Source organism: Camelina sativa, chromosome 2 (genome assembly GCF_030686135.1).
Source record: "Camelina sativa cultivar CO46 ecotype springtype chromosome 2, ASM3068613v1".
Classification (NCBI taxonomy): Eukaryota; Viridiplantae; Streptophyta; class Magnoliopsida; order Brassicales; family Brassicaceae; genus Camelina; species Camelina sativa.
The window spans coordinates 25,107,699-25,135,255 of NC_141881.1; the positions used below are offsets into that span (position 1 = coordinate 25,107,699).

A 27,557-nucleotide genomic window follows, 5' to 3' on the forward strand; every position below is an offset into this window, starting at 1 on the left:
AATATCTTTTATTCATAAACAAAACTTTTAAACTAGTGTGAATACTCAATATTATGCTTTACAATTTGCCACAAACAAAAGAAACAAATATGTCTCAATCAGTAAACAAGAAAACGAAATGGTGTGTCAACTTCGACACGAATCCGAAACACCACGATCATCTATTATATCTTGTTTGGTACAAGCGTGCTCTAGAGAGCTTGCAAAACAAAAACAATAAAGTTTTGCTTTTCAAAAACAAACAAAAACCATTTGGACCAAAACTTATGTTGGAGCATAAAAGATTAACGCGTTTGAAGACTTTTGAGTTCTATCTACAAAATATTTTGTAAACTTTAACAAACTCTTTCTTTTAATCTTTTATCTCTAACGTTGTGACAAAAATGGTTGACCAAGTTTTTCCACTAAAAGTAGAACCAATGGTTGGGTATAAACTGGATTTTCAGTGGTCCAACTCTCAAACTTGTCCATCGTCTTTTTCTAACAAGTTGCTATTGTCATTTTTTTTTTTTGGGACCGAGAAAAGAAAAAGAAACTAAAAATGAAGAGAACTTGCTCATATAATCTGGTAATTAATGGTTTCGTCAATTTCGAGTCCCTCAGTCAACGGAAGTTATAATCAACATTGTCGTAATCTTCTTGTCACGAAAGCACCTTATCTCGTTGCATCGTGTGAAATGGATCGAGAAAATATATTGCTATTCATATTGTGTGTTTTGTGCGTACAAGCTGAGTTGATATCGGCTCTATCAATCTCACTAAGGCAAATAATATATAAGTCACGTATGTAATTAGTGGTTCTGAAGATAAATGTAGTTGCTAATTCATAGTATTATTATTATCATTATATGTTTTATGTATTTACTATAAAATTTACCGATCAATTTTGGTTGAACACAATTTATACTTAAAACATTCATGTTTTTCTTGTTGGAGTTACATTTGAGTCGGTGTTTTACATAAAAAGAAGACCATTTATTAGCTACATCAGTACATCGTTTTCACATGACGGCTAGAAGGGTCATATTCAAGAATTTAGTTGCGAAAGCAAATAAACATATAATGCCAATCGAGCCAAAAGTTGTTACACATGATTTCAAACACCAAATGAGACACAAGATTCAATATTAAGAAGTTCTACGTACATTAAACTCATGTGTAGGAGTGTGGGATATACCTTATAAAATTACGAATTCATTTGACTCACGTCTTTACATTATGTTTTGATGAGGACATGTCAAGTTGACAAGACCCTTAAGCCATATTCTTTTATCAAGATTTGGATTCTAATTTATCAAGATTTTTAAAGAGTTCAACAAAATCATTAAAAGTGAATAAGTGAAAGATTGTTAAAGATTACTAGAGAGTTTTGTTGATTAGTTTTCTAAGGAGGGGTTATTGGTTTAGGATTTAGAAAGAATTTTAATGACTTTAAAAGTTATGTAAAATATGTTGTTATTCAATCAAGACTTTTTAAAACTCTTTAAAAATTTGGTGTTATTGGTTGTGGATTTGTAAAAAGTTATCTTAAATCTTGATAAATCTAGTGTTATTGGATTAAGAGTCTTATAAAGTCATGGAAAGTTTTATGTTATTCAATTAAAACAAAAGAATCTTGGATTGTTAATGAATTCAAATTTTGTGTTATTGGTTTAGGATTTTATATCATTTCCTTCATAACAAAAGTCATGAAAACTCTTTCATGAAATAGAAAGATTTTGAAAGATTTTATGAAAGATTTTACAAGATTAGGAAACACAAATCAGCAAGATTTAAAATAACTTCCTAACAATCTCTTATAGAATCTTTCATTTTTACTTTCTAATTTTCTATGATTTAAAAAGTCAGCAAGATTTTTAAAAACACAAAGTCACTAAAATTCTTTCTAAATCCTAAACCAATACCTCCCCCTAAAATCTTGTAAAGTCTTCCAACAATCCCTGTATTTTTGTGATACTTTTCATGACTTTATTTTGTAAAAAAAGTGTTTAAAATCATGAACCAATAACATAATAACTGAACCCATTAACAATCCTAGATCTTTTATTTTAATTGAATAACACAAAACTTTTAATGACTTTATAAAAGTCTGAATCCAATAACCCAAATTTATTAAAATTTAAAATGATTTTTTACAAATCACAAACTAATAACACTAAACTTTAACAGACTTTAACAAAATCTTGATCTAATAACAACATATACTACATAACATTTAAAATCTTTAAAACTCTATTCAAATCTCAAACCAATAACTCCCACTTAGTCTTTGAGATTAGCTTGTGACAAGATAATCAAGTAATAAATACGGTAATAGAGCTGGCAATAGCAATTTTACCGAATTAAAGATGGATGAATCAATATCAAAATCGTTAGAGCTGGCAAAAGAAACGTCAAAATGAACCTAGACAGTTCAAAAATTTATCATGCATGGACTTTTTTACAAAAATAGAAAATAGAATCAAAAAGTCAAAACGCTAACGATTCGGGAATCTATTTATAGAAACAGAAGAATCTGCAATAACTGCAATAAAAGATATCCTGGAGCTAGAATAAATATTTTCTTCTCATCCTATAAATATGCCATAATATCTTCTTGGTGGATCTCTTTACACTATTCTCTAAAGCCTTGTGATTGCGAGTTACGGTTTGTGTTCATGACCTAACCACGAGTAGAGAATTCACAAGTAAGTTCCCACATAAAACTTCAAAACCTTATATTTGTTATGTTATACGATGTATAAATTCTCTTTTTCTGGGGTCAATAGGTTTCTTGCTAGTAATTTTCCTATGATTATTAAGATTTATTTACATTCATCGAAATTTTACAAAGTTTAGATCAAACTGAATTATCATATAATATTTAGTTAGGCCGGGTTTGTAGTCCATTTTCACTTCATTTTCGTAGTTTTTTTAATTCGGTATATAGGATATTGTTAAGAACATGATATTCAAATTTGGTGACGAATTTGGGAGAACATGAATGTACCACTCAAATAATGGAACAAGGAAAAAGAGAAGAAGCTAAAACTAAATGCTGGTTTTAGTAAGTAGATAAATAACCTTTATATTATACTTGTTAGTATATTTTCAATAACAAAACAATTTTTGGAAACTCGAAAACATCAAAACTGAATTGTTGAAATATATATAGCTTAACTACTAACTTTTCAGTTAACATAGACCTGAATTCAGAGATACATTAGCAAGCGTAATTGACATGACCATGGCCTGTCTCAAGAATGTTAGGTTTCAATAGGTCTCAAGTCTCAACCTCTTAATTATCAAGGATTTTTATGCTTCATTTATAGAGTATGTATATCAGTATATGTCCTCATCATCGCTATCTTTTTCCTATACTTAAATTTTGCGTATGTACTCTCTTTTCTTTTTCTATTTTTTTTCTTCTTACTGTGTGCAAGTATTTTTGATAAGATTCCAGTCTATATGATTCAATTAAGATACTTTTGATTAAACATAGAATCTAGAGCTGACCGTGTTCAAGATTCAAAAACAGTTTACTAATTTCTGAATCAGTAAAAGTCAAAAAAAAAAATTAAACAGTTTCAAAAAAACCCAAAGAAAACGGATCCTTATTTTACGGCCTTCGTAACCTTAATTATAGTAAAACGGTAAAAACAAAAAAAAAGATTCATGTGGTGTAAAGTCTTTCTATAAAATGAAGTAATACTCACACACAATTGCTTTTGGGCTTGATAAAAACGTCATCGTAATCTTTAATTTTTTTCAGGCTCCTTTTTTAAACTTCCGGCTGGTTTATCGAGGGCTAGAAAGTCCGGTCACCGTCGCCGGAGACAAACCTCGATTTCGACAATAAAACCATCGTGAAAGACGGGAAAAAGGAGCTTGAAGACATAACAAATGACGACCGTTTTCGATGAACCAAAACCATCCGACGATAAACACGAGTCCAAGATCATAATCAACGGTAACATATCTCTCTGTTCTCTCGGTTTATTCCGGTTTTGTTTCCATTCTTTTACATTGTAACTTGTTAACGTGCAGGAGAAGAAGAGGAGGAGGATGAGAACGATAACCCGATTGAAGAAGTCCGGTTAACTGTACCGATAACCGACGATCCATCAATACCGGTTCTAACGTTTCGGACATGGTTTCTTGGACTTCTCTCTTGCATATTGCTTGCGTTCGTGAACCAGTTCTTTAGTTTCCGGTCAAACCAGCTTTGGGTGTCTTCCGTTGCGGCTCAGATCGTGACCCTTCCCCTCGGGAAACTCATGGCTGCGACGCTACCCACCAAGAAATTCGGGTTCCCCGGGACGAACTGGTCGTGGTCGTTGAACCCTGGTCCGTTCAGTATGAAGGAACATGTCCTCATTACTATATTTGCTAATACAGGAGCTGGTGGAGCTTACGCCACGAATATTATTACCATCGTTAAAGCATTTTACCACCGTCAACTCAATGTTGCTGCGGCGATGTTGCTCACACAAACTACTCAGGTATATATTTTTATTACATGTCTTCAAAATTGTTATATCTTTCTGTTATTAATGGGTGGATATAAACAGAAGCCAAAAAAAATAGCTATTATCTTTATGTTTCTATAATTATTTTCTCCCAGTTTGAAATCTTAAAATTTAGATTTTTTTTTTGCTTTATGAATATATGTTAATTATTTTTTTTAATGAATCTTGATTATTTTCTTGCAGTTATAAGTTCTTATTTTTTGGGTTATGTCTTAAAATCTTGATTGTGGTCTTTAACAATCGTTTCCTTTGCAGTTGTTGGGATATGGATGGGCTGGACTTTTCAGGAAGTTCCTCGTGGACTCGCCGTATATGTGGTGGCCGTCCAATCTGGTTCAAGTCTCACTCTTTAGGTTTGTTTTGATCCGAATATATATGTGACTCTTTTTTACCAAATCACATTTGCTTTATCTCAAGTCTTAATCCGGCTTTTGTTTATTGGCTATGTTGTAACAGAGCTTTACACGAGAAGGAGGATTTACAAAAAGGGCAACAAACAAGGCTAAGATTCTTCCTCATTGTCTTCAGCATCAGCTTTGCTTACTACATAATCCCTGGATACCTTTTCCCTTCCATTTCCGCAATTTCATTTGTTTGCTGGATATGGAAAAGCTCAGTGACCGCTCAGATAATCGGCTCGGGGCTCAGAGGTTTAGGAATTGGTTCGTTTGGTCTTGACTGGTCTACAGTTGCTGGTTTCTTAGGCAGTCCATTGGCTGTACCATTCTTTGCCATTGCCAATTTCTTTGCCGGGTTCTTCATCTTCTTATACATTGTTCTACCTATCTTCTACTGGACTAATGCTTATGATGCACAGAAGTTTCCTTTCTACACTTCACAAACCTTTGATCATACTGGACATTCCTATAACATTACCCGTATCCTCAATGAGAAGAACTTCGATATCAATCTTGAAGCTTACAACGATTACAGCAAGCTCTATTTGAGTGTGATGTTTGCTTTGCTCTATGGACTCAGTTTCGGTTCTCTATTTGCTACCATCTCTCATGTCGCCCTGTATGATGGAAAGTAAGGATCTTTCTACATCTTTTGTATAACTGATTTGATTATGACTCTCCCCCTCTAAGCTTCTTTTGTGTTTTGTATCTTAAGGTTCATATGGGGAATGTGGAAGAAGGCAAAGACAGCAACAAAGGACAAGTACGGAGATGTGCATTCGAGATTGATGAAGAAGAATTATCAATCAGTACCTCAATGGTGGTTTGTCACGATTCTCATTATTTCCTTTGCTTTCGCACTCTATGCTTGTGAGGGCTTTGACAAACAGCTTCAGCTTCCATGGTGGGGTCTTATACTCGCTTGCGCCATTGCCTTGTTCTTCACATTGCCTATCGGAGTTATCCAAGCAACTACGAATCAGCAAATGGGTCTTAATGTTATAACAGAACTGATCATCGGGTACTTATATCCAGGAAGGCCACTAGCCAATGTCGCTTTCAAGACTTACGGATACATCAGTATGTCTCAAGCCTTGTACTTTGTAGGAGACTTTAAGCTTGGTCACTACATGAAGATTCCTCCAAAATCAATGTTCATCGTCCAGCTTGTTGCGACTGTTGTTGCATCAACTGTCTGCTTCGGAACAACCTGGTGGCTCATTACATCCGTCGAGAACATATGTAACACGGATTTGCTCCCCGTCGGTAGTCCATGGACTTGTCCTGGAGATGAAGTGTTCTACAATGCATCGATCATATGGGGAGTGATTGGTCCAGGGAGAATGTTTACTAAAGAGGGTATCTACCCTGGGATGAACTGGTTCTTCCTTATCGGTCTCCTCGCTCCAGTTCCCTTCTGGTATCTATCGAAGAAGTTCCCAGAGAAGAAATGGCTAAAACAGATCCATATTCCGTTGATCTTCTCTGCAGTAAGCGCAATGCCACAAGCCAAGGCTGTGCATTACTGGTCCTGGGCTATCGTTGGGGTTATCTTCAACTACTACATCTTCAGGAGGTTTAAAACTTGGTGGGCGAGGCACAACTATATCCTCTCTGCAGCGCTTGATGCAGGGACTGCGATCATGGGAGTGTTGATATTCTTTGCATTTCAGAACAATGATATAAGCTTACCTGATTGGTGGGGGCTTGAGAATACAGACCATTGTCCTCTAGCCCATTGCCCAACGGCCAAAGGTGTTGTTGTTAAAGGTTGTCCCGTGTTCTAAGATTGATGCAACGTTGTCCTGAAAGGGGTGATTGTTGATCTCGGAAATGGCTTTGGTAATCGGTAAGAACTCTCCCTATGAAGAGCTAAGGGATTCAAGCAATGTAAAGCACTAGATTTGGTTTCATGTTCTTCAGTATTTAACTACGTACTTTGTAAGTCGATAGCCAAATAAAGTAGAGCTTTTCAATATAATCAAAATGCAACCAAAGAGATAAGAAAACTGATCACGAGGACAAGCTCCAAAATATATCATTCAAATGATAAAACTAAGGTTTATAATGTGTACCAACTCAAAGTAATTCAAGCAATGTAAATTGTAAAGCACTAGATTTGATTTCATGTTCTTCAGTATTTAACTATGTACTTTGTGTAAGTTTAAGAACAATAGCCAAATAAAGCAGAGCTTTCATTCCAACTAATATAATCAAAATGCAACCAAAGAGATAAGAAAATTGATCACGAGGACAAGCTCCAAAAGATATCATTCAAATGATAAAACTAAGGTTTATAATGAGCTCTGTCGCGTAAGTGGATAATACTTTAACAAGATTCAAGGGAAATGTTAAACAAGGGTCTCCGAGAATTTTTTGTTTTTCGACTGAGAGATGATAAAAGCAAAAGTCTATCTTAGCTATATCGCATACCCGTCTTCAGTTGAAAAGTCCAGGGTTTAGCCAGTCCCTGCAATTACAGTGAATATAAGTAAGATATTACCATCTAATACATAAAGGTCATAGGTTTTTCTTTTTATGGTTGGCGTATCTAACTTACTTGGTAACATCATCAAGATGATCATCAACATCTGTGACGTCCTTCCATTTCTCAGATGAGATGTAATCTGACAAAACTACATTGGCCGATGGCTCTTTCAAGAGTAGCTTGCTTCCTCCATCTGCTCCAACCACTCTCCAGTTCTTAGAAGCATCCTTCACACATAGCTAGCATACAGATACAACATATATTATCACTAAACCAATTAAAAAGATAAATAGATCTTTTTAACTGCTGCAAAAGATTGCATCAAGCAGAAAACTTTTGATCTAAATAACAATGTACGCTTGACGTCAAGACAGTTGCTACTTGCTAGCACGATTGAAGTAGACTGTGTGGAACTGTAATTAGCTAGCTAGTCTAGTCATGTTTTATATCTTATAAAGTAAGCTTAAGGTGCAACTAAAAGAATAATGAATGCAACAATGAGACAAGAGCCGGGATCAACAATAAGTTACCAAATATTACAAAAGTCGAGCTTCTAAGTCTTTCACATTTTTTTTCTCTTGATCTTATATTTGCATAACAATATACCAAAACCATAATTTAACTGCACAAACTCTTACTAAATTGACTAACTTCTAAATCTCATATCTATGCTATCCCTAGCTTTTAAAACATTTGCTGTGATTAGAAATACCAACCTGCATCACTGGGCTCCGCTCTTTACCCTTTGACAAGGCTTCAAGCTTTTTGCTGTTCAACTACAAACAGCAAACATGTGCAACATAAGATGGTTGGGCCTAGTAATTCAAGAAACTCCTGTACTTTAAAGTAAAGGATAAGAGATTCACCAAGAGAATTGGTGCCTGAGGGAAATAGCGAGAGATGTGATCACCAATGTTCTTAGCCACACCACAGAGCTCAACATCATCAAACCTCTCGTTCGCATGAAAGTATCCAACAATACTCAAACCTTGAGCCACGTAATGCTCCTCAATCTACCACAACAAAAATATACTTGAATCCGTAAGTTTTTTTCTTTAAACTGATTCTGAAATCCATAAGTTCAGAATCTCAGATCATGTAAAAACAATGCTAGAATCTTCTCATCTGCCACGAATCTCTAACAAACACAGTTACAGATCAAACAATTCAAGATCTGAATTTTACACAGTAACACTTCACTGAGCATCAACAACAAGAACTTGCTAATGATAGCATACACAGCTACAATCACATTTCAAGTACACGAACTAAAAAATTCCAAATTCCGTAATTCAATATCTATACTAACACAGTCAGATCATAGTCTCTTTCAGAATTCAATTTCAGAGCTAACAAGATCAATTCAATTCAAATCAGGAAGAAGAAGAAGAAGATGAGATACAGACCATGATGAGGGAGATCTCAAGAGGAGGGAGGAGAGCGAGGTTAGAGTGAAAGAGCGGCACAGAATCTGAGATCTCTACAACTCCGTCGTCCTTCGGGCTGACTCTTCCGATTAAGACTCCGTTGACCGCCGCCGTCTTGTGTCGCAGCGAGTGGAGAACGAGTTTGATGTACGCGTTCTGAGAGATCTCATACTTCAATTCGCCGTTACTTCCCATCCCCATCTCTACGCTTACTCGATCGTCGACTCACTGAGTCAGTCCTTTTATAATCCCACTCGCCGTCGTACAGAGAAACAATTTATAAAAGTCGCAACGCAAATCGAGAAAAAACGTTCTGAGATGAAAGATTTTTTGTTAACGACAACAGTGGAAGTCTCGCACAAAACCGTGTTCGGATCCAGATCCGGATCATCCCGGTTTTATACCGATTACCCGGTTCTGTATAATTTCACTTTAGTACATTAACGTTCTTGAAATTACACAAACTGTCCACCATAAGGTTTAAGTATTTACTAATTAGACCACAGATTACAAAAAGATCCAGTTATACTCCAAAACTATAACCTACATGAATTAAGTAAATAATATAAAATTGATTTTATATTTTTTTCTATATATGTCAATCACCAGTCAGACCAATATATATAAACATGTCACATTAATAAATCAAAATCTGTATTTTATTATTTACTAAGCTAGTTCAAGATTAAACCATTGTTACAAGCTAAACTCTTTTTTTTTTTTTTAATCTTTGGCATCTAACAAAAATATAAAAGCTATACGATATTTGCAGTTGTAGTCTTGGAGTGAATTGGATCAATAGAAACTACGGCTACTCCGGTCTCTCCTCCTCCGTCGTCAGCCTCGGCTTTAGGTTTTGAAATGGTAATGTTTTGTTTTGGAAGCTGCTTGCTCGAGATGTGATCGATTGATTTCCCCGGAAGATTGAGCCACGTGTAGACAGACATCCCGACAAGAGCTGCCACAGCGCCGCAGATGCTGATGAAGCCAGGATCGGACCCGAAGATAACGTAACCTCCAAGCAAGATCACACATGTCTTGAATTGCCCTAATACTACATGAGATGTTGCCGAGGTTGCCCTGTAATTAAGAAACAACAACTTTAGTACTCTAGGCCTCTTAAGTATGGTGGTACTAAAATGTAAACCTAACCAAATCCGCACTATCAACTCAAGAGTGATCATTCTAACCGAAGCAAAGAACAAAAGACTAACCCGAGAGCGAGTGCACCAGACCATTGGAGAAGAAAGCCGAGAAGAGCCGAGATGAGGATTGCAGAAGAGTTACCTAAATCCCATTTGAACAGTAAAACTCCAGGTGGGTCAAGCCATGGCATGAGAGCCAATAAGAAGAAGACGGTAAATGGTGTTGTCTTCCACATCAATCTACGTTCAATAAAGAGTTTAATTTTAAGAGACTTGTATTGCTTAAGCCATAAGTAAAAGTAAACGAGAGCTAAAGTATTAGTATATCTTACGCTAGGGCAGTCCAATTAGCTTGTTGCTGAAGATTAGACCAGAGGATTTTATTGATAGCACTTGGTATAATCCAAGCAACAGCTACCAATGCGCCAAACAAATTAAATTCTAGATCTGTCACTGTCGCAATTGCCACCCCTAGAGATACTACAGCTAATGCCATGACCTGTTGTGATAGGACAAACAAAACCCCAAAACAGAGTAAGCACCAAAAGATATGTAATGATACATAAGTGTTGAAATGTCATAAAAACCTTTGTGGAAGAGATGGTTTTCTTGAAAAGAACAAACTCCGCAAGAACAATCGTTGGTGTCACTGCGATCTTAGCCATCTGATAGAATCCAACGCTGGAAACAAAAACCAAAGCTTTTAAATATGAAACAGAGTTATCAAATGATCAATTTTGAGCAATGAAACTTGATGCGAAGTTTATGGATTGAGCTACGAACCTGTTGTGTTTGAGGCTGGTATTAGCGAGTCCAGAAGCAAAGGCCATGACAGCTCCAAGAGAGAAGAGAGAGGAGAAAGGTGTAGTGTTTGATGGAGGAGACATTGGAAGCAAAGAGAGAGATTTGAAGAAAGCTAAAAGAATCCAAGCAACGGTATAGTGAATCAATGTTAAAAAGATTGGAAAATTGAATCCAACTCTTCCCATCACCTGCAAAATTCAACCATACAAATCACTATGACATGGCCAAAACAGAGAACAAACAATAAAAGAAAGATTTGGAATTTGGGATTACTAGTTTATTGGCGAGGATGATTCCAACAGCAACAATGAAATTGAAAGACATCGCAACAACAGGGCCACAAAATCTCTGTTGTTGCCGTTTAGCTCCTTCTGATGTTTTAAGCTCATTGTATAATGAACTTCTGAGTTCCTCCAAAGCTCTTCCTGTAAATCGAAAAAAACAACACAAACAGATCAAAACAAACCTAAAGGTGATTCATTTCATTAGAACGGAAACAAACCCTTAAAACAATCTGATCAAAACAGATGAAGAAAACAGAGATAATGTGGAAATAAAAGCATCATCTTTTACCATTAAAATATCTGATCTTTCTATAAGGAAGAAGAAACAGATTCATAATAATATTCACGTACCTGCTTCTGCAGCATCACTATCTTTCCTTTTGAGAAATTTCCTAGCATCTTTTCCAAACAAAGAATCAAACAGACCCATTTACACACACAAGGAGAAGAAGAAGAAGAAGGAAAATCAAAATTTGTTTCAATCCTTTCTATGAAAAACCCAGATCACATTTTCCATTTTTAATGAATGAGAGAAAAACAAAAAAAAAACTTTACTTCAAATCAAAAATACGAAAATGTATTTAAAAATTCTGGACTTTAATGTCATGGTATGATTGTTTCGGCTGGTGTAGAAGAGGCAGAGCCCTTATAGAGAAGAGAGAGAGATGAAAGAAAAAAAGAAAAAGAAAAAAACAATTTAGCAGTTTGCTTGAAAACGCAGTTTCATTGCGATATTTTTTTTTTTTTTTTAATTTTTTCTTGAAAATTAAAGAAAATTTTGAGGGATTTTTTTTCTTTCCCTTGAGAAAATTGTCGATTGTGTAAGCTGCCACGTGTTGATTCCAATTGGTGACTTCATTGATCAAAAAACAAATTTATCAGATCGGTACGAGGTTTAATGCGCAATACATTGAGATTTTTAACGGTATATTTTTTTATATTTACGAGAGTGCCTCTCTACCTAACAAAGTTAAAAAAAGTCATTGAAGTGTCTTATGTATTGTTGACATTAAAGAACTACCTCTTTTGTGATCAGAATTCACAAATATTGCATTGTAGACGCAACATACTGACGTAGAAACATAGCACTAATATTGTTTGCTTCATAGTCATATTTGGAAAGAGTAGCGTTAATTAGTTCCACAACCTACCAAGAAAAAAAAAAAGGAGAAAGTAGGGTTAGTTAGCCAAATGATAAAATATAGGATATAGCAATAGCTTGCGTTAGGTGTGTCATACGTATAAAAGTTAACACATCACTACATAATGAGTAATTTTTTATAATTGAGTGATGAAAAAATTTGATACGTAAAGCTATATTACGAATAAAAGTGACTTAACATGTACGCTTGACCTCGATAACGAGAAGCTTTAATTTCAAGATATCCAAGTCTCAACCAACTTTTGGAGGGGGCCTAACGCAATAAAACAGATAAAGCTTGCATGGCAACGTCATCGTATCTTTGTATAAACTTTTCCTAAATTTAACCTCTTATTCTAATAAAATGTTAAGATTTGTGGATCCACCACTTTAAATTCTGTCTATATTTTTTATGATTGCAACATAAACACCGATATAGTTAGGTCCCCCGGGGTCCTGTTTGGTTCATAAAAGTATATCCCTTTTGGCGAAATTTGTTTGAACCGGAACAAGTGAAATATATGCAAGTACAAGTATGTAAATTCACAGGCAGAAGATTCACGAGCCTATTTCATTTGTCGACCTATTTCATTTTACAAATAGACGACAAAAAAAAATTCACAGGCAGAAGATTCACGAGCCTTATTGATACGGCCCATTTGAATCAGCCTGATATGTTAAGTGGTCTGCCCCGACATGTACCAGCCGTCTAATGAGGTAGATGGTGAAGAAACTCCAGAGTTGGCATATCTCATCAAAACATAATGATTTGGAATAGTTTTTTTAAAGCATTTAAAATTAAATTAACCAAACAAAAGTATCTTTAACAAAAGAGAAAAAAACATCTAAATTAAAATATTAGAATGAACTTTTTTTAAAGATTTTGTATATGTTTTATAGAAGAATTCAGGTTTCATGCATTAATCTCTTCTTCTTCAAATCTCTGCTACCACTTGACCTCATGACTCATGACTAATGAGGTTAACCAACTGAGCTACAAGTTCAGGCACATTAAACTCTTCTAATTTTGTATTTGGGATTAACTCTTGATCATACGTATGTTAAAGCTTTTAAATTATCCTTTCCCAACAAAAATTTCCTGATAGAAAACTTCATTCGAAATTTTGGTATAATAGTATAATTTTGTAATCAAGAAATGCAACTATGTGCCAAAAAAAATTGTAATCACGTTTTGTGTGTTAGTAAGTATATAAATAATTTTGTGTGTTTGTAAGTATATAACTAACCAAACAAAAGTATCTTTAACAAAAGAGAAAAAAAGCATCTAAATTAAAATATTAGAATGAACTTTTTTTAAAGATTTTGTATATGTTTTATAGAAGAATTCAGGTTTCATGCATTAATCTCTTCTTCTTCAAATCTCTGCTACCACTTGACCTCATGACTCATGACTAATGAGGTTAACCAATTGAGCTACAAGTTCAGGCACATTAAACTCTTCTAATTTTGTATTTGGGATTAACTCTTGATCATACGTATGTTAAAGCTTTTAAATTATCCTTTCCCAACAAAAATTTCCTGATAGAAAACTTCATTCGAAATTTTGGTATAATAGTATAATTTTGTAATCAAGAAATGCAACTATGTGCCAAAAAAAATGGTAATCACGTTTTGTGTGTTAGTAAGTATATAAATAATTTTTCTTTCTATTATACACAATAAAACACAGACAGGAGAACGTGTTAGATTGTGACTTGCGTTAGAGAGATATCTTTGCTTTGTTGTGTTGTGTCATGCATGTTCAAGGCATGTGACATGCATTTTAGTTCACACAACTTCATCGATCGATCGGTCAATTGAACCAAGTCACACAAATCTCAAATATCGAATAAGTTCAATCTGGATTATTCTCTAACCGATTTAATTCCAGAATTAGACCATCAAATTAGTAAAGTAGAAGAATTTGGAGCAGTCGTGGTTACAGACAATGTCGTCGGTTAGGGCACTTCCGTCATTACAACTTTACTAAGATAGTTTCTCTCCTCCATTAATGTCTCAATCATAACATTCAATAATATCATCTGAGAATATAAAAATAATTTTCAAAAAAACAAATAAATTATCTGAAACATCTCTCTCTCTCTCTCTCTCTCTCTCTCTCTCCAATTCTTCTCTCTTCAAGCTTCAATAGAAGAAAAAAAAAAACTCTCTTTTTCAATAAATTTTCAAAAAATCGTAACTTGGAGGGATTCAATTTGATGGAATTGGTCCCGTACGACACGGAGACGAAACCTTCGATCCCCACGAACCTCGCGTGGCAAGAGATGTTTCGTTCCGCTTCAACCCGTAAACCTCAAGACCCTCCATCTTCTTCATCATCGGAGCCACCACCGTCTCGTAAACCTCCAAGCGATGGGGGAGAAGAATCATCAAGCAACAAAACATCTTTATCATCCGCCGATTCACAAGCCCGTCTCGCTATTTACATAGCAATGGCTCACGCTGGTCTCGTTTTCGCAATTTGTGTTGTGTATTTCATCGGGAGGCTATTACAAGAGTATCTAAGACCGATTCAATGGGCGATCCTTTGTTCGATCCCTTTACGAGGTATTCAAGAAACCCTTGTTGATTTCTGGAGCGAGCCTTTGAAATTAGGGTTAACGGAAGTTGTTCTCGCTGTTCCCGTCTCTGTTTTTAACGTCTTCATCGGTTCCATCGTTGATATTAAAAACCTATGCTTTAGGGTTTTTCTAAGGAGATCGAAACCTAAGAGAACAAGGAAGAAGAACGGTTCTGGGTTTTCGAAATTGATTAAATGGTTGGTTTCTTTTGGTGTGTTTGTGATTGCTTACGAGAGGATTGGTGGAATTGGGTCTCTTGTGATACTCTCTTTAGGGTTTTTGTTTAGTTCCAAGAACGTTGATTCGACTCTCTCTGCTGTTTCTTCTCTCAGGAGTAATAGTTTCAGGAGAAGTCATTTCACTGCTTATTTCACTAGAGGGATCATGAAGAGATTGAATACAATTGTTGCTATTGGTTTGATTGTGCTTATGATTGTTGGATCATTGACTGGTGTCATCTTCTTCTCTTATAAGATTGGTGTTGAAGGGAAAGATGCTGTTTATTCTTTGAAGTCTCATGTTGAAGAGAGCAATTACGCTGAGAAGATTGGGATTAAGCAATGGATGGATGAAAATGATGTCCCTGGAATGGTGGATATGTATACTACGAAGTTTTATGAAACGGTTTCTGAGCAGATTGATAGTTTGGCAATGCAGTATAATATGACGGAGTTAGTTACAGGGATTAAGCATTTTGTGATCGGGCATCCTGAGAACACGTCGACTCCATCCACTGCGCTTATAACTCCGTCTCCTTATACAGAGAAGCTTATGAGTTTGAGGACTCGGGTTAAGAACAAAGAATGGAGTCAGATATACTCAGAGGTTGATGTGATCTTCAGGGAGCTTATTATCACGAGAGAAGATTTAGTAGAGAAAGCTAAAGGCTTTGCTGTTAAAGGAATGGATGTATCTCAACGTGTTTTCTCAAGCAGTGCATCTGTTGTTGGGGGCGGGGCTAAGTTTGTTTTCTCTATTGGAACCTCGATTATCTGGGGAGCAGCTGAGTTCTTTAACTTTGTCTCTCAGTTGATGGTTTTCATTTGGGTTCTGTACATTCTTATCACATCTGAATCAGGTGGTGTTACTGAGCAAGTCATGAACATGCTCCCGATCAATCCAAGCGCTAGAAACAGATGTGTCGAAGTCCTAGACTTAGCCATCTCTGGTGTGCTATTAGCAACAGCTGAAATCGCCTTCTTCCAAGGATGTCTCACTTGGCTGTTGTTTAGACTGTACAATATACATTTCCTTTACATGTCGACTGTTCTCGCCTTCATCAGCCCTCTGATACCCATTTTCCCTTACTGGTTCGCCACTATCCCAGCGGCATTGCAGCTGGTGCTAGAAGGAAGATACATTGTTGCAGTGACTTTATCTGTGGCTCATCTTGTGTTGATGGAGTATGGTGCTTCAGAGATTCAAGATGACATTCCAGGGTCTAATGCTTACATTACTGGACTAAGTATCATTGGTGGAGTGACTCTGTTTCCTTCTGCTCTCGAGGTAACAAAAATAAAAGATTGGATCTTTTGGGATTCCGAAACTAAAAATTGGCGATTTTGTAATGTTTATTGTTGTTGTTGTTGCAGGGAGCGATAATGGGACCGTTGATAACGACGGTGGTGATTGCTTTGAAGGATCTGTATGCAGAGTTTGTTCTGAATGATCCAAAGAAGATCAATTAGCTGTTTATCTTGGTTTCTTTGATATGAGCTTTAAGTGCTTCTGCCATGGCTGCTGCTTTGTATTGGAAGAAGAATCATGTGGATTAGTGTAGAGAGAATGAAAGGGAGAGGCTGAAGTGTTGATTGATGTGTTTTTCTTGGGGATTGTACTTTTTTAGTGTGGAGAGAAATGTGTAGCAGTAAATTTCAATTGTTGTTGTCTCTTGTTGTATTGTATGAGTTCTGATTCTTTTTGGGATACCGTGTAAATGTCTTTTTTTTTTTTAAAATATATATTTTTTTTCTTTTTTTTTTTTTTCTCTTTTTTTCTTCTATAAATTTAGGTTATACGTATAGAACTGTTGAATTTAGAATTGAGCTAACGTGAATCGAGTTGAATTATGACGGAAATGTTATAACTTGATGTATTTTTATTGTAAAGATATATGGTAAACATTGTAACTTTATTGGACTTAGAATTTATATTGGTTACTAAATATAAAATTAACCGTAGAAGCTTTTTGCTATAGTGGGGTTTCCTTGCTATATAAATATAATACTCTACAAAGATCATTTATTTTTACAGTTTTACTGATAAATGTTATGTAACAAAAGCAGAAAAATAAAACAAACAAATGATGCCTTTATTAGACGGTTAAGAGGAGGGCTGAAAGCCAAATCAAACCATTGCGCTTATATAGAAGATGCTATTATTACACGGTTGTCGGATGGCTCAAAGCCCAATCATACGTGGTGGGATGTATTGTTGTTAGTTGTTACTGTGCAAATCTATAAACCATGACTATTAGAAAACAAAACTATATTCCTAAAATTATAAATTTTGTATACTAAGTTCAAAGGATGTCGGAAGTATACTACATACTAGAACAAAAATATGATATGATGTACACGGTTAAGTACGAGACTGTAAATTGTTGCTTAAAATTAAAAAAATAAGTTGAACAAAATTGGGTTAAATATTATTCAACCTATTCATCTCTAAAATAATGAATGGAAAAGGTTGAAGGAGTCAAATGGTTGCACAATTAAAAAGGTTGAAGGAGTTGAAATAAATTATTCAACCAATTTTTACCATTTGAATGAAAGAGGTTGAATAAGTTAAAACTTATTCAGCTTAAAAAGTTGAAAAAATTAACTAATTCTACAGCAAAAATCTTCAACTTGTTAAACCATTATTTTGGAGATGAATTGTTCAACCCAATTTTGTTCAATTCACTTTTTCAATTTTACGCAACCATTTGTAACCATGGTTGAATAAGTTGAACATTTTTGCTGTAAGATTATTTTTTTAACTTTTTAAGTTGAACGGGCTGAATAGTTTTTTTCAAGCTCTTCAACCTATTCAATACAAATTATAAAAATTAGTTAAATAATATTTTTTAACTTGTTCAATCACTTCAACCGTGCAACCATTTACATCATGAGTTTAAGTGATGTCGGAAGTCTAATAACACCAAAAGAAGCGAGTCAGAGCCGTGTGACAAAAACTGATAATGCGACGATTTCAAAGCTAATAATAATCCACGTTTCTTGTGTACTCTTGTGAAGCCACGTGTCAGGATTTGATGTTGTTTTTGGATTTAGCTTTCTTTCCAAAAATAAATAATTGGTCAATATAATGTTGAGGGATAGAGATCTTTTTTTTTTTCTCTTGTCAAAAGTAATCATGTTCGTTAAGTTATATTTCTCCATTGGTCCCTGAATTGTTGTCGTCGACGTCTCGACGAGGCCGACATATGTATGCAAAAGACATGGTCTATATAGCCTTGAAATTACGTCATGAAATGACATTACAATTTAGTTAAGTTATCCTAATTCCTACGTGTAGATCATAGAGTATATACATAATTAACTAGTGGTTAGTTGTTAATTACAAAGTATAATGGAGTTCATTAACACGAATCCAGAAACGTAATTATATCTTTTTGTTTTATATAGGTAAGAATTACAATTGTGTTAGATTAAAGTTGACAATACACTTTGGAATTTTGTGTTGTCAGTGTCACCTTTTAATAAGTACTTACTATTTTAAGGGATATACCATACGTCCATAGAGCCATAGGTCAATTACATAGTCTCGGAAATTTCAAACTTATATCGATTGATATGTAAAATGGAAAAAGGTACGTTTTACTACAACAACAAACAACAACGAGAAATGTCAAAGCCGCGACCCGCGATCTATATAATAAGTTCTACATGCATAAAATTTTACTTGACCAAAGACCTCCGACATCAATTGAAGGTTCTAGAATTTTTGAATATTTATAAATTTCATTCAAAATTGGTTAATCTTATAAGTCTCTTGACCACTATTTTATAATCCGGATCATATTAAAAAATGGGAGAATAACAACGTGGAAAAGGAGAGAAAGTTAAAGGAACGTAAATGATAGAAACTCTTATGGTTGAGATTAGTTAGCCAACCATCCCCACTCCTTCGGTTACATCCTCCTCCTCCTCCGCCAATGTTACCCGCCCAATTATTCTATATTTTTTGTTGCCAAAATATATATACATGTAATAATATTTGTTTATTTCATTTGTTCTTACCGGCACCAGCATTTTTTTGGTTCTTCGATACATGCTCTTTTTATGCTTTTCGACCTGCCCTAATATATATTTCCTCAAAATAATGAAACAAAGTAAAAAAATCCATCTTCAATAAAAAATCACAATATTTTCAAATTATTATAAATTATAATTTTGACTTAGAATTATATCTTTTAATCGTTTTTATTATAAAGAATTTGTTAGAAATGCTCCTTTTTAGATACCTTTTTTAAAAATAATTTTTTTTGAACATTTTTATTTTTACCCTCTTTTATACAATTATAATATATTAAATTAATTTTTAGAATTTTTTTTAGGTTAGAGTTCTCTATTTTATATTTAGGATATAGTTTTTAAGGGTAGAGTTTAGTATTTGGAGTTTAGGGTTTATAATTTTGTCATTTTATATATTAAAATAGAGTATTTTTGAAAACTGACATAAAAAGGTATTTTTTGAAAATCCCTCTTTATTATATCATATACCCCATTACCACCATAGTATAAAAAGAACCATAGGAAGATAAAATATGGTTATCAATATTACTATATTTGGTAAATGATCCCAAAAAAAACAAAAAGAGAGGATTTTTCTGTTATAACAAGAAAAAAGAAAAAAAGATAGTGATATGGTGAATTGAAAAATTGATGACTTCATTGAGATATGTTATTCTTATCCATTTCTTTCGATAAAGAAAGATATAATAATAAATACCAAAACAAGAAAATTGAAAAATCTCAATCTTTACCTTTGTTCACAATTCTCAAGAGAGAGAGAAGGGTCTGCTTTGGCGGTTGGAAGCAGCAGCAGTTGCTATCTCTCTCTTATAAAAACAAAAACATTGCTTCGTATACAAAATTCGATCTCAGGTGTTAAGATTAGGCCAACGGTTCTCTTCTTCTTCTCTTTGATTCTTCAAACCAAAGCCATAAACCCAAAAAAAACAGAGTTTGGTTCGAATAAAATATAAAGATTCCATTTTTATGGTTTGATTCTTGGTCGCCATCTCTCGCCCAACTTCTTCACCTTCTCTGACATAATCACTACACTTTCTTCTATCTTCTTCTCCCTATAATTAGAAACGTGATCTTCCCTCCAAACTTGTTTCATTCCACACTCAAATTAAAAAAAAAAAATTATTGCTTTTTCTCCTTTTGTTCGTGGGTTTGAATTTCGATTTACAAATAGTACTTGGGTTTGTGGTAAATCACGTTTCCGTTTGTAAAAGAGCTTCCTTTTTTTTGGGGCAAATCGTGGAGTTCGTGTACGGAGCTGCAGATAAGGTATTTGATTTTATTCCTCAGTGAATTTTCATGTGTGTTTTTGTTATTATTGTTGGGCCATGAAAATTTCATGACTTTTATTTTTTCATGTGTTTGTTTCATGATCTTTTCGTTTTTATAGTTACGGTGGTTCCATGTACGTGCTCTTATATAAAACCATTCAGAAAATTTGATTCTCTCTATGCAATTTTTGTTTGTTTGTTTGTCCTGTGAAGGTTTTAAAATCTTGAAAAAAAGTTCCGATGAATACACGTTATTCCAGTCAGCCGGAGGAGTTATCTTCCAGTAACATTTCCATCACTATTTCATCATCTGCTTCGTTAAACTCCACACCTCGAGGCGATAACAGTCATGTTACTACTGCTGGTAATAATGATCAAGAGAGGTCTCCTCCATCTTCGTTTTACATAAGGTTGGCTATGAAGGTGTCTAGAGCTAGGTGGTTTATCTTCTTGAGAAGAGTGTTTCACTACCAGAACGGTTCAAGATCCGATCTTGGCTCTAATCCTTTTAATTCGAGTGCTTGGATGATGTCTGAGCTCGTTGCTCTGCTTGTTCAGCTCACTGTGATAACACTCACGCTAGCTATCTCTAAAGAAGAGAGACCTATTTGGCCAGTGAGGCTATGGATTACGGGTTACGATGTGGGATGTCTTCTGAATCTCATGCTGTTATATGGTCGGTATCGTCAACTAGATGTTGGTTTTGTCCTTGGAGATGTTGAGCAGCAACAGAGAGGCAGAGAAGATACAAGGTAAACTCCCCAAAATCTTTATCTTTTGTTGGTTCTGAATCCAACAAGATCCTGAGGTTGTACTGATGATATCTATAACTGTTGTTATTTCAGGTCATCTCATTTGATGAACAAATGCAGAACGTCGTTAGAGCTATTCTTTGCGATATGGTTTGTGATTGGGAATGTTTGGGTGTTTGATTCTAGGTTCGGTTCTTTCCACCATGCTCCCAAGCTTCACGTCTTATGCGTTTGTCTTCTAGCTTGGAACGCTGTCTGCTATTCCTTTCCCTTTCTTCTCTTCCTCTTCCTTTGTTGCCTTGTGCCTCTCGTTAGTAGCATCATTGGATATAACATGAACATGGGATCCTCAGAGAGAGGAGCATCAGATGACCAAATCTCTAGTCTCCCTAGTTGGAAATACAAACGAATAGACGAAAATGCTTCTGATTCTGATTCTGATTCAGCTACCACAACCGATGATCCAGTAAGTGCTAATCCTTTAAATCAAAATTCAATCTATATCCATTTCGTTGACCAGTGAATCTTATTTAAAATAAAAATCCTTTCTAATAGTATCTTGATATATCACTTTCACAATTAGGTGTCAGAGATTAAACCAGTCCCGGTTTAATCTAATTTAGGATTGCAATGGACTAGAGTTTGACTTTGGTTTGGTTTGCATTTTTGCAGGAGTGTTGTATATGTTTGACAAAATATAAAGACAAAGAAGAAGTAAGGAAGCTTCCATGTTCACATAAGTTCCACTCAAAGTGTGTAGATCAATGGCTTCGTATAATCTCCTGTTGTCCTCTCTGCAAACAAGATCTTCCAAGATGACAAAGCGAAAAACTCTAAAAGCAAACAAAAGAGTCAACAAAATCTCTGATTAAGTTCTATACTTTCTCTCTTTTGTTTTTTTGTTTGGTTTTTTCTTTTTCTTTCAAAGGTTATAATTTTTTTAGTTTTGGTTTGAAGCAAGTCGGTTACTTGTGTGAGTGTCAGATTTTTTGTACAAAAGAGCTCACCAGTAATTGTAAGTTACATTGCGAGTAGATGATGATGCAAATCACAATGGCAAAAAAATTTATAAAATCTTAATATAGTGTTACACATTTAATATGTTCGTATATATTTTCTTTTCAATTTAAAAGTAAAATAGCTACTCCAATAATATCTGCAACCATGCCTTACAAGTTACAAGTTACAAAGCTTTCAAAAATGTATGTATACACTTCAATAACGATGTTGATTTCTTAAGAAATCTTCTACAGCATTAAGTTATATGTCTCAGTCTCACTAAACCTTTATATAAAAAAGTTATATGTCTCATATAAAAGTTTGAAGGCATCTTAATAGTTTGAGATGGTTTAGACATCAACTATGTAAGTCTTAAGGTTTTTATTTAGAACTCTGGATTTTGAGTCTTTGAAGTTTTGTCCGAACCCAAAATAGGCACAAACAAAACAATGTGTGTATATATATATATATTTTGCGTTACAAGATCTTCAAATTAGACTGTTCTGGATTTTTCAACTGGCATGCACTAGCACAACTATTTTTTTTGCTAAACAAATTTTTGTATTTATGTATAGTATATGTTCCTAATTGCTAGACATTTCACAACATTTATTCATGCACAAATGTGAAAAAAAAAAAAAAGAAGAAAACCTCCAAGTCATATATTTTCCACTAAAATTAATACTTTTCTAGAATATATACTTAGAGAATCTCCAACCCATTTCTTCATTTTTGACTCCATTTTGGAGTAACTCCATTCTTAGAGTATCTCCAACCACCAATAACTTAAAAAAGCAGTTTGTCAACAACATTCCAAGGTTACTTTTAGCTGCCTTCTCACACAAGTCACCATATAAATGACCTTTTTGATTTCATTCCCAAGAAAGAAACAACACTCCCATAAGAAAACAAAACTCCCAAATCATTCTTTACGTTCATCAAAACCATGGCAAAAGAAAACTCTTCAACCCTAGTTCTTCTTGGACAATCTACGGCGGAGGAAAAGTATTCCACAAGTTTAGCCAAGATCAACCGAAAACCTTATGGATCGATCACGAAACAGAGCCAAGATCACCAAAACTCACTGACTTCACGCCGTTGGGGATCGTCCTCAAGTAAACCGACGAGGCAGAATTGTCTATGTTCTCCTACGACACACGCCGGTTCTTTCAGGTGCAGGCACCACCGCGTTGATTATATATTCATTAACACGTGTCGGGTTTATTGGGTCGAACCTCGCGGTGCTGTTGTAATCTAAATCAAGCCGGTTTAGTGACACCATCAAGGCTCAGTAAACCAGGGCTCCGTAACCAGTTACAGTATTTTGTTTCGGTATAATAATTGTCGGTTTTGTTATTCGATTGACATTGTTCAATTTTATCAGAAAACATGGTTCAATAATGTATATACTAAACCGATTGAAATCGACCGATTCAAGGTAAACTTTATATAATTTGCACTGAGTTGATTTACATTTTAGTTTTGATTAAATTACACATTTTATACGCTTTAGCAGTTACTAAAATTCCATATGACGATACATCAAACTAGAAGACTATAATATTTATTTTCTCAACAAATCATAATTTAATTAGATCCATGGAGATGAGAGTCAGAGAGTGTTAAAGGATCAAATATGGATAACTAGCTAGAATCTCTCTTTTAAGGTAATGAATATAGTCAACAAAATAAAATAAAAAAGTATATTGGCCATTATTGGGTAATGAATCTTGTTCGGATAAAATCAATTTTAATGTTAGATAATTTATGTAGTTGGGGTAATTTATAGTATAATTCTAAAAATAGTGAATATTTTTATACAGTTAATTCTAGTGTCGAGAGTGATTTGTGAGCTGTTTTTGTGAATCGATTCAAGCCTGAATCGTACAAGAATACATTAGCTATGGAATTTATGTGAAAGCGGGCATCTTGTTGTGATTCTGATAGATTGTTGTTAATACGAACTCATGAACAATGATTATATTCAGTTAGAATCCAATAAGGAGTACATAGAACGGTTCTAGAAACGATTACAACTCAATACTCAATCTGTAGGCGCCGAAATAATATTTGGTCTATTTAAAGCATATTTTCAAAAACTGTAAGATAACTGGCATCAGCTTTTTTTTTTTCTTTTTTTTTTTTTCAAACATATGGATTCATTCATTAAAACAAACCACATACAAGAAGAGGGATCAAAGCTCCAAGGTTTAAAAAGTTACAAAGAAGGGCTTTCCCCAAAGCCTTAAACATAAAAGTAAAAACATAAGACATCAAGTAGTAGTCCATGAGAGCTGTGATACAAACACCTAAAGGCAGTTTGGAACATGTGAGGTCACGGTTACTTGAATGCACATCCTCGAGGGACTCGACAGATGAGATGATTGTCATGGTCATTAGACTCTTTGACGTTGAAGAAGGGAGCATAACCAAGGGTCTCCGAAGGGGAGCTTTATCCAGGGTTTGGGCACGGTTGATGGTGCTTTGGTTGAGGGTAATAAAAGGGTTGGTTACGGTTTTTGGAGCAGGTGTGAGACACTTGGAGATTTTGTGGTAACCCCAACGCCATTGGTTTGGGATCATAATGCCACTAGTCTTCAAGTGTTTAGGCGGCGACTTCAAAAAGTTGATAACTTGCAATTTAAATGGTTCAGAGAGCATATGAGATAATGAGGGTAGCCTGAAGACACATCGGTAATCACAGCTCCATAGGGTCTGGATCATAATGCCGATTTTGTTCAAGCTTCTACCTTCAAGAGCAAGGTCCCTAATTGAATCTAGTAGCAGGTTTTCTAAAGAAATCTTTAACCAAGCTAGCAACAGTGGTGACTTATGTTCCAAATGCAGTCTTCGAACAAAAGGTTTCATAAGGCGACACAAAGATTGACTAGGGTGGAATAGATTTGAGATCCGATCAAACCTGGATAAACGCAGAGGAAGAGCTCGTACAACACCGTTTGATAATGGGCTCAGAAACCTTAATGGGCCGATGATTGTTAAGCCCACCAAAGAAAACCCTAGTTTCTCATTTGGGGGCAGGGAGATCGCGCGGCGGCCTGGTTGAGCTGGTGTCGGATTCCGGGACTCAAACATTGCCGGTGAGGGAAAAGATGGCGGTTGAGGGTTTATAGCGGGCCTTGAAGCATCAGAAGAGGAACCTAGGAGCTTGAATTCTCCAGTACAGGAAGTCGGAGCCAAGAAAAGTAGATCGTCGTGTGCCGTAGACGACTCCACCAGGTAATTCGCCTCTGATGGACCAAGGAGTTCAGCTCCTGCCATCAACGATACCTGATGATAGATCTCTCTTTGGGGAATCGGAATTCTAGATCTGATAGTTATTGGTTCTTTGGACAGCTTCACCGGGACGGAGGTGAGTAGCGGGTAAGAGCTGCGGAGCTTCGACCCCACACTGACCTCCCTAGAATTTGGTTCGGCTAAGGGTTGCATGCGGTTGGGGAACAATAGAGGGGAACTAAAAAGCAGAAAAAACTTAAGAAAAACTAAGAAAAGAGAGCTAAGAGAGCGAGAAGAAGGACGAGTAAAGCAAGTTAAATCCCGACGCCGGCAAAGTTTGCCTTTACCGGCGTCGGAGGGAAGCAAAGAGTGAGGTTCCTCGATTCTTGTGTCTAACTGGCATCAGCTATATCAAACTCTACATGTACACATCAGGTGATTATTCTCTGGATTTAATCTTTATTTATTTTTTCTTTATTCTCTTTATGCATACATATAAGACACTGTTCTTTACTTGTAAAAAATTGAGGTTGGATACTTACATGATAAATATTCTTATAACATGGATGTCTGCAGGGTTTAAGCAACCGAGCTAGGCTATGCATATACATCGGAAGTTCTAAACCCATTTCTAAAGATGTCAGATAGGTGGAAGCTTGTATCCAAAGTGTGTTCTGATAGGTGGAAGCTTGTGGAAATCAAACAAGTTTTATTGAATTACAAAAAAAAAAAAAAAAAAAACAAGAAAGCAACAATTGAAATCAAACTCGTAAAAAACTTGTTCTTCTTCACCCGCTTCATGGAAAGTCTCTCAAGGAATGGTGATCAAACTGGGAACACAGACAGAGGACTGAAATTCACATGGCACTTCATCTATCTTAATCTTTTTGCACAGATCTCCCCTCACAATATAGACCCAAGCTTGTTTAAGTTCCATAGAAGGAAAACACATAACAAAGCTCTTTCCATAGATATTATTATCGACGTAGTAACTTGTAGCATTGTTACTAAGTAACATGGGGAGGTCAGTTACTGAGACTGTCATGAACTTAATCCACACCACATCGTCTCCATTATCCCCATTACCAATTTTATCCTTTGTCACCCAAATCTCAATCTCTCTTGTTTCGTTGGAATGTTCTAACACTGAAAATCGATCTCCCTTGTAAATCGAGAGTATACGAGTATGAGTAACACTCAACTCTCCCTTACACAGTAGACTACAAAAGTTCCTTTCTATCTCTTTCGAAAAATCGAGCATTTGGATGAAATACTGACCAGTTTCGGGATAAGTATAAGCTGTCCAGTACAAATTTCCATTCAGGGAGACTCTAGCATTATTGTACGCTTCGCTTATTATGCTTATTAATTCTGACTTTACGGTAAAACTGGTATGATCGGTAACCTTCCACGTATTGGTTGCAAATTGGAAGACTGAATATGTATCAGTAACTTTAGTAACGTTACCCTGCCAAGAAGTAGTCATTTTCCCAATAATCTTGTAACTCTTTTGGGGTCTACTACCATCATAACCTATGCCCTTGCAACATGAAAAGGCATCCGCCACAATCCTATGTCTCATCAACAATGGGTTCGAAACCACGTATTCGCAGCCTCCTAATTTATGAAAGTCGTTGATGAAGAAGTTACCATCGCAGGTCCCCTCGAGAATATAACGGCGATCGTGAAATTCAACACATAAATCACTCACTTTTGTAGTTGGATCGTCCTTGTTGAGATCGACGCTTATCGAATACATATGAGAAGGTGTCTTTAACAAGATTTCTGGACGACCGAAAGCCAACTGTTTGTTGACGAATCTATATCGTTGAAAAGAGTGTTCCATCCTTTGCAAACTGATCTGAAGCGAACGAGAGATCGAGGTGGAACTCAAACGAGTATCTCTTCTTCCAGATCTAATGGAAGCTTTCTCGGCGACGACGACATTAGGTTTTTTTTTTTAAAGAGATCTATAATAAACATTGAATCAAAACTGAATGCATGCAAATAGTAATGTGGAGATGGAGACGCAATATTTATAGTTGAATTGTTAGGGCTAACTATCATAATTATCCAACCAAATTTTACCTTTTTAAATTAGAATTTTACTCAGAATTAAAGTAAAGTAAATAAATAAACCCAAAATATCAACTCAATGATAGGATTTGATCGTTTTGCCCTCACAGAAAATAAAAAATCAAAATTATTAGGGGGTGTATTCAAACCATGATTTTAGATGATTTTATGGGATTTAGAAAATTTGAGATTTTG

General features: G+C 35.3%; 5 protein-coding genes and 2 pseudogenes across 6 annotated transcripts; 4 read left to right on the top strand and 3 right to left on the bottom strand.

The window, feature by feature from the left end:
• Window positions 1–2,336: 2,336 nt before the first annotated feature.
• On the top strand, window positions 2,337–6,887 carry LOC147949178 (oligopeptide transporter 1-like). 2 transcript variants are annotated; one of them, XM_087489298.1, is made up of 6 exons: window positions 2,337–2,687; window positions 3,752–3,949; window positions 4,027–4,481; window positions 4,764–4,861; window positions 4,965–5,537; window positions 5,622–6,887. In XM_087489298.1, the coding sequence occupies exons 2-6, from the start codon at window positions 3,883–3,885 to the stop codon at window positions 6,691–6,693; spliced, it is 2,265 nt and encodes a 754-aa protein (XP_087345424.1). In that variant the 5' UTR covers window positions 2,337–2,687; window positions 3,752–3,882; the 3' UTR covers window positions 6,694–6,887. The 2 variants fall into 2 exon arrangements, with proteins under 2 accessions (XP_087345424.1, XP_087345425.1); XM_087489299.1 differs by lacking the exon at window positions 2,337–2,687 and adding an exon at window positions 3,337–3,632.
• Window positions 6,888–7,147: 260 nt separating this feature from the next.
• On the bottom strand, window positions 7,148–9,193 carry LOC147949179 (ER membrane protein complex subunit 8/9 homolog). The gene is made up of 5 exons (XM_087489301.1): window positions 8,801–9,193; window positions 8,261–8,407; window positions 8,111–8,170; window positions 7,467–7,633; window positions 7,148–7,376 (listed from the first exon to the last, which is right to left on the bottom strand). The coding sequence occupies exons 1-5, from the start codon at window positions 9,020–9,022 to the stop codon at window positions 7,346–7,348; spliced, it is 627 nt and encodes a 208-aa protein (XP_087345427.1). The 5' UTR covers window positions 9,023–9,193; the 3' UTR covers window positions 7,148–7,345.
• A 265-nt stretch (window positions 9,194–9,458) lies between these two features.
• LOC147949180 (nucleotide-sugar uncharacterized transporter 2-like) lies at window positions 9,459–11,898 on the bottom strand. The gene is made up of 7 exons (XM_087489304.1): window positions 11,406–11,898; window positions 11,044–11,195; window positions 10,750–10,958; window positions 10,554–10,647; window positions 10,299–10,465; window positions 10,036–10,206; window positions 9,459–9,901 (listed from the first exon to the last, which is right to left on the bottom strand). Exons 1-7 carry the CDS (start codon window positions 11,482–11,484, stop codon window positions 9,577–9,579), a joined length of 1,197 nt encoding a protein of 398 aa, XP_087345430.1. The 5' UTR covers window positions 11,485–11,898; the 3' UTR covers window positions 9,459–9,576.
• Window positions 11,899–14,232: 2,334 nt separating this feature from the next.
• On the top strand, window positions 14,233–16,753 carry LOC104732607 (uncharacterized). Its single transcript, XM_010452173.2, has 2 exons — window positions 14,233–16,283; window positions 16,370–16,753. The coding sequence occupies exons 1-2, from the start codon at window positions 14,415–14,417 to the stop codon at window positions 16,463–16,465; spliced, it is 1,965 nt and encodes a 654-aa protein (XP_010450475.2). The 5' UTR covers window positions 14,233–14,414; the 3' UTR covers window positions 16,466–16,753.
• A 2,992-nt stretch (window positions 16,754–19,745) lies between these two features.
• On the top strand, window positions 19,746–22,152 carry LOC147949181 (E3 ubiquitin-protein ligase At1g12760-like). Its single transcript, XM_087489275.1, has 4 exons — window positions 19,746–20,299; window positions 20,515–21,053; window positions 21,147–21,519; window positions 21,726–22,152. Exons 2-4 carry the CDS (start codon window positions 20,542–20,544, stop codon window positions 21,870–21,872), a joined length of 1,032 nt encoding a protein of 343 aa, XP_087345401.1. The 5' UTR covers window positions 19,746–20,299; window positions 20,515–20,541; the 3' UTR covers window positions 21,873–22,152.
• An 812-nt stretch (window positions 22,153–22,964) lies between these two features.
• Window positions 22,965–23,347, top strand: LOC147949182 (uncharacterized; annotated as a pseudogene).
• A 2,750-nt stretch (window positions 23,348–26,097) lies between these two features.
• LOC147949183 (putative F-box protein At1g58090 pseudogene) lies at window positions 26,098–27,212 on the bottom strand (annotated as a pseudogene).
• Between the last annotated feature and the right edge of the window lie 345 nt (window positions 27,213–27,557).

Coding starts and splice junctions, on each gene's coding strand:
- LOC104732607 (XM_010452173.2), top strand. CDS start 14,415: ATGGAATTGGTCCCGTACGACACGGAGACGAAACCTTCGATCCCCACG. Junction 16,284..16,369: donor TGTTTCCTTCTGCTCTCGAG/GTAACAAAAATA, acceptor TTGTTGTTGCAG/GGAGCGATAATGGGACCGTT.
- LOC147949181 (XM_087489275.1), top strand. CDS start 20,542: ATGAATACACGTTATTCCAGTCAGCCGGAGGAGTTATCTTCCAGTAAC. Junction 21,054..21,146: donor AGAGGCAGAGAAGATACAAG/GTAAACTCCCCA, acceptor TTGTTATTTCAG/GTCATCTCATTTGATGAACA. Junction 21,520..21,725: donor CTACCACAACCGATGATCCA/GTAAGTGCTAAT, acceptor GCATTTTTGCAG/GAGTGTTGTATATGTTTGAC.
- LOC147949178 (XM_087489298.1), top strand. CDS start 3,883: ATGACGACCGTTTTCGATGAACCAAAACCATCCGACGATAAACACGAG. Junction 4,862..4,964: donor GTTCAAGTCTCACTCTTTAG/GTTTGTTTTGAT, acceptor ATGTTGTAACAG/AGCTTTACACGAGAAGGAGG. Junction 5,538..5,621: donor GTCGCCCTGTATGATGGAAA/GTAAGGATCTTT, acceptor TTGTATCTTAAG/GTTCATATGGGGAATGTGGA.
- LOC147949179 (XM_087489301.1), bottom strand. CDS start 9,022: ATGGGGATGGGAAGTAACGGCGAATTGAAGTATGAGATCTCTCAGAAC. Junction 8,171..8,260: donor CTCAGGCACCAATTCTCTTG/GTGAATCTCTTA, acceptor TGCTGTTTGTAG/TTGAACAGCAAAAAGCTTGA. Junction 7,634..8,110: donor AGCGGAGCCCAGTGATGCAG/GTTGGTATTTCT, acceptor TCTGTATGCTAG/CTATGTGTGAAGGATGCTTC.
- LOC147949180 (XM_087489304.1), bottom strand. CDS start 11,484: ATGGGTCTGTTTGATTCTTTGTTTGGAAAAGATGCTAGGAAATTTCTC. Junction 10,648..10,749: donor ACCAGCCTCAAACACAACAG/GTTCGTAGCTCA, acceptor TTTTGTTTCCAG/CGTTGGATTCTATCAGATGG. Junction 9,902..10,035: donor TCTGGTGCACTCGCTCTCGG/GTTAGTCTTTTG, acceptor TCTTAATTACAG/GGCAACCTCGGCAACATCTC.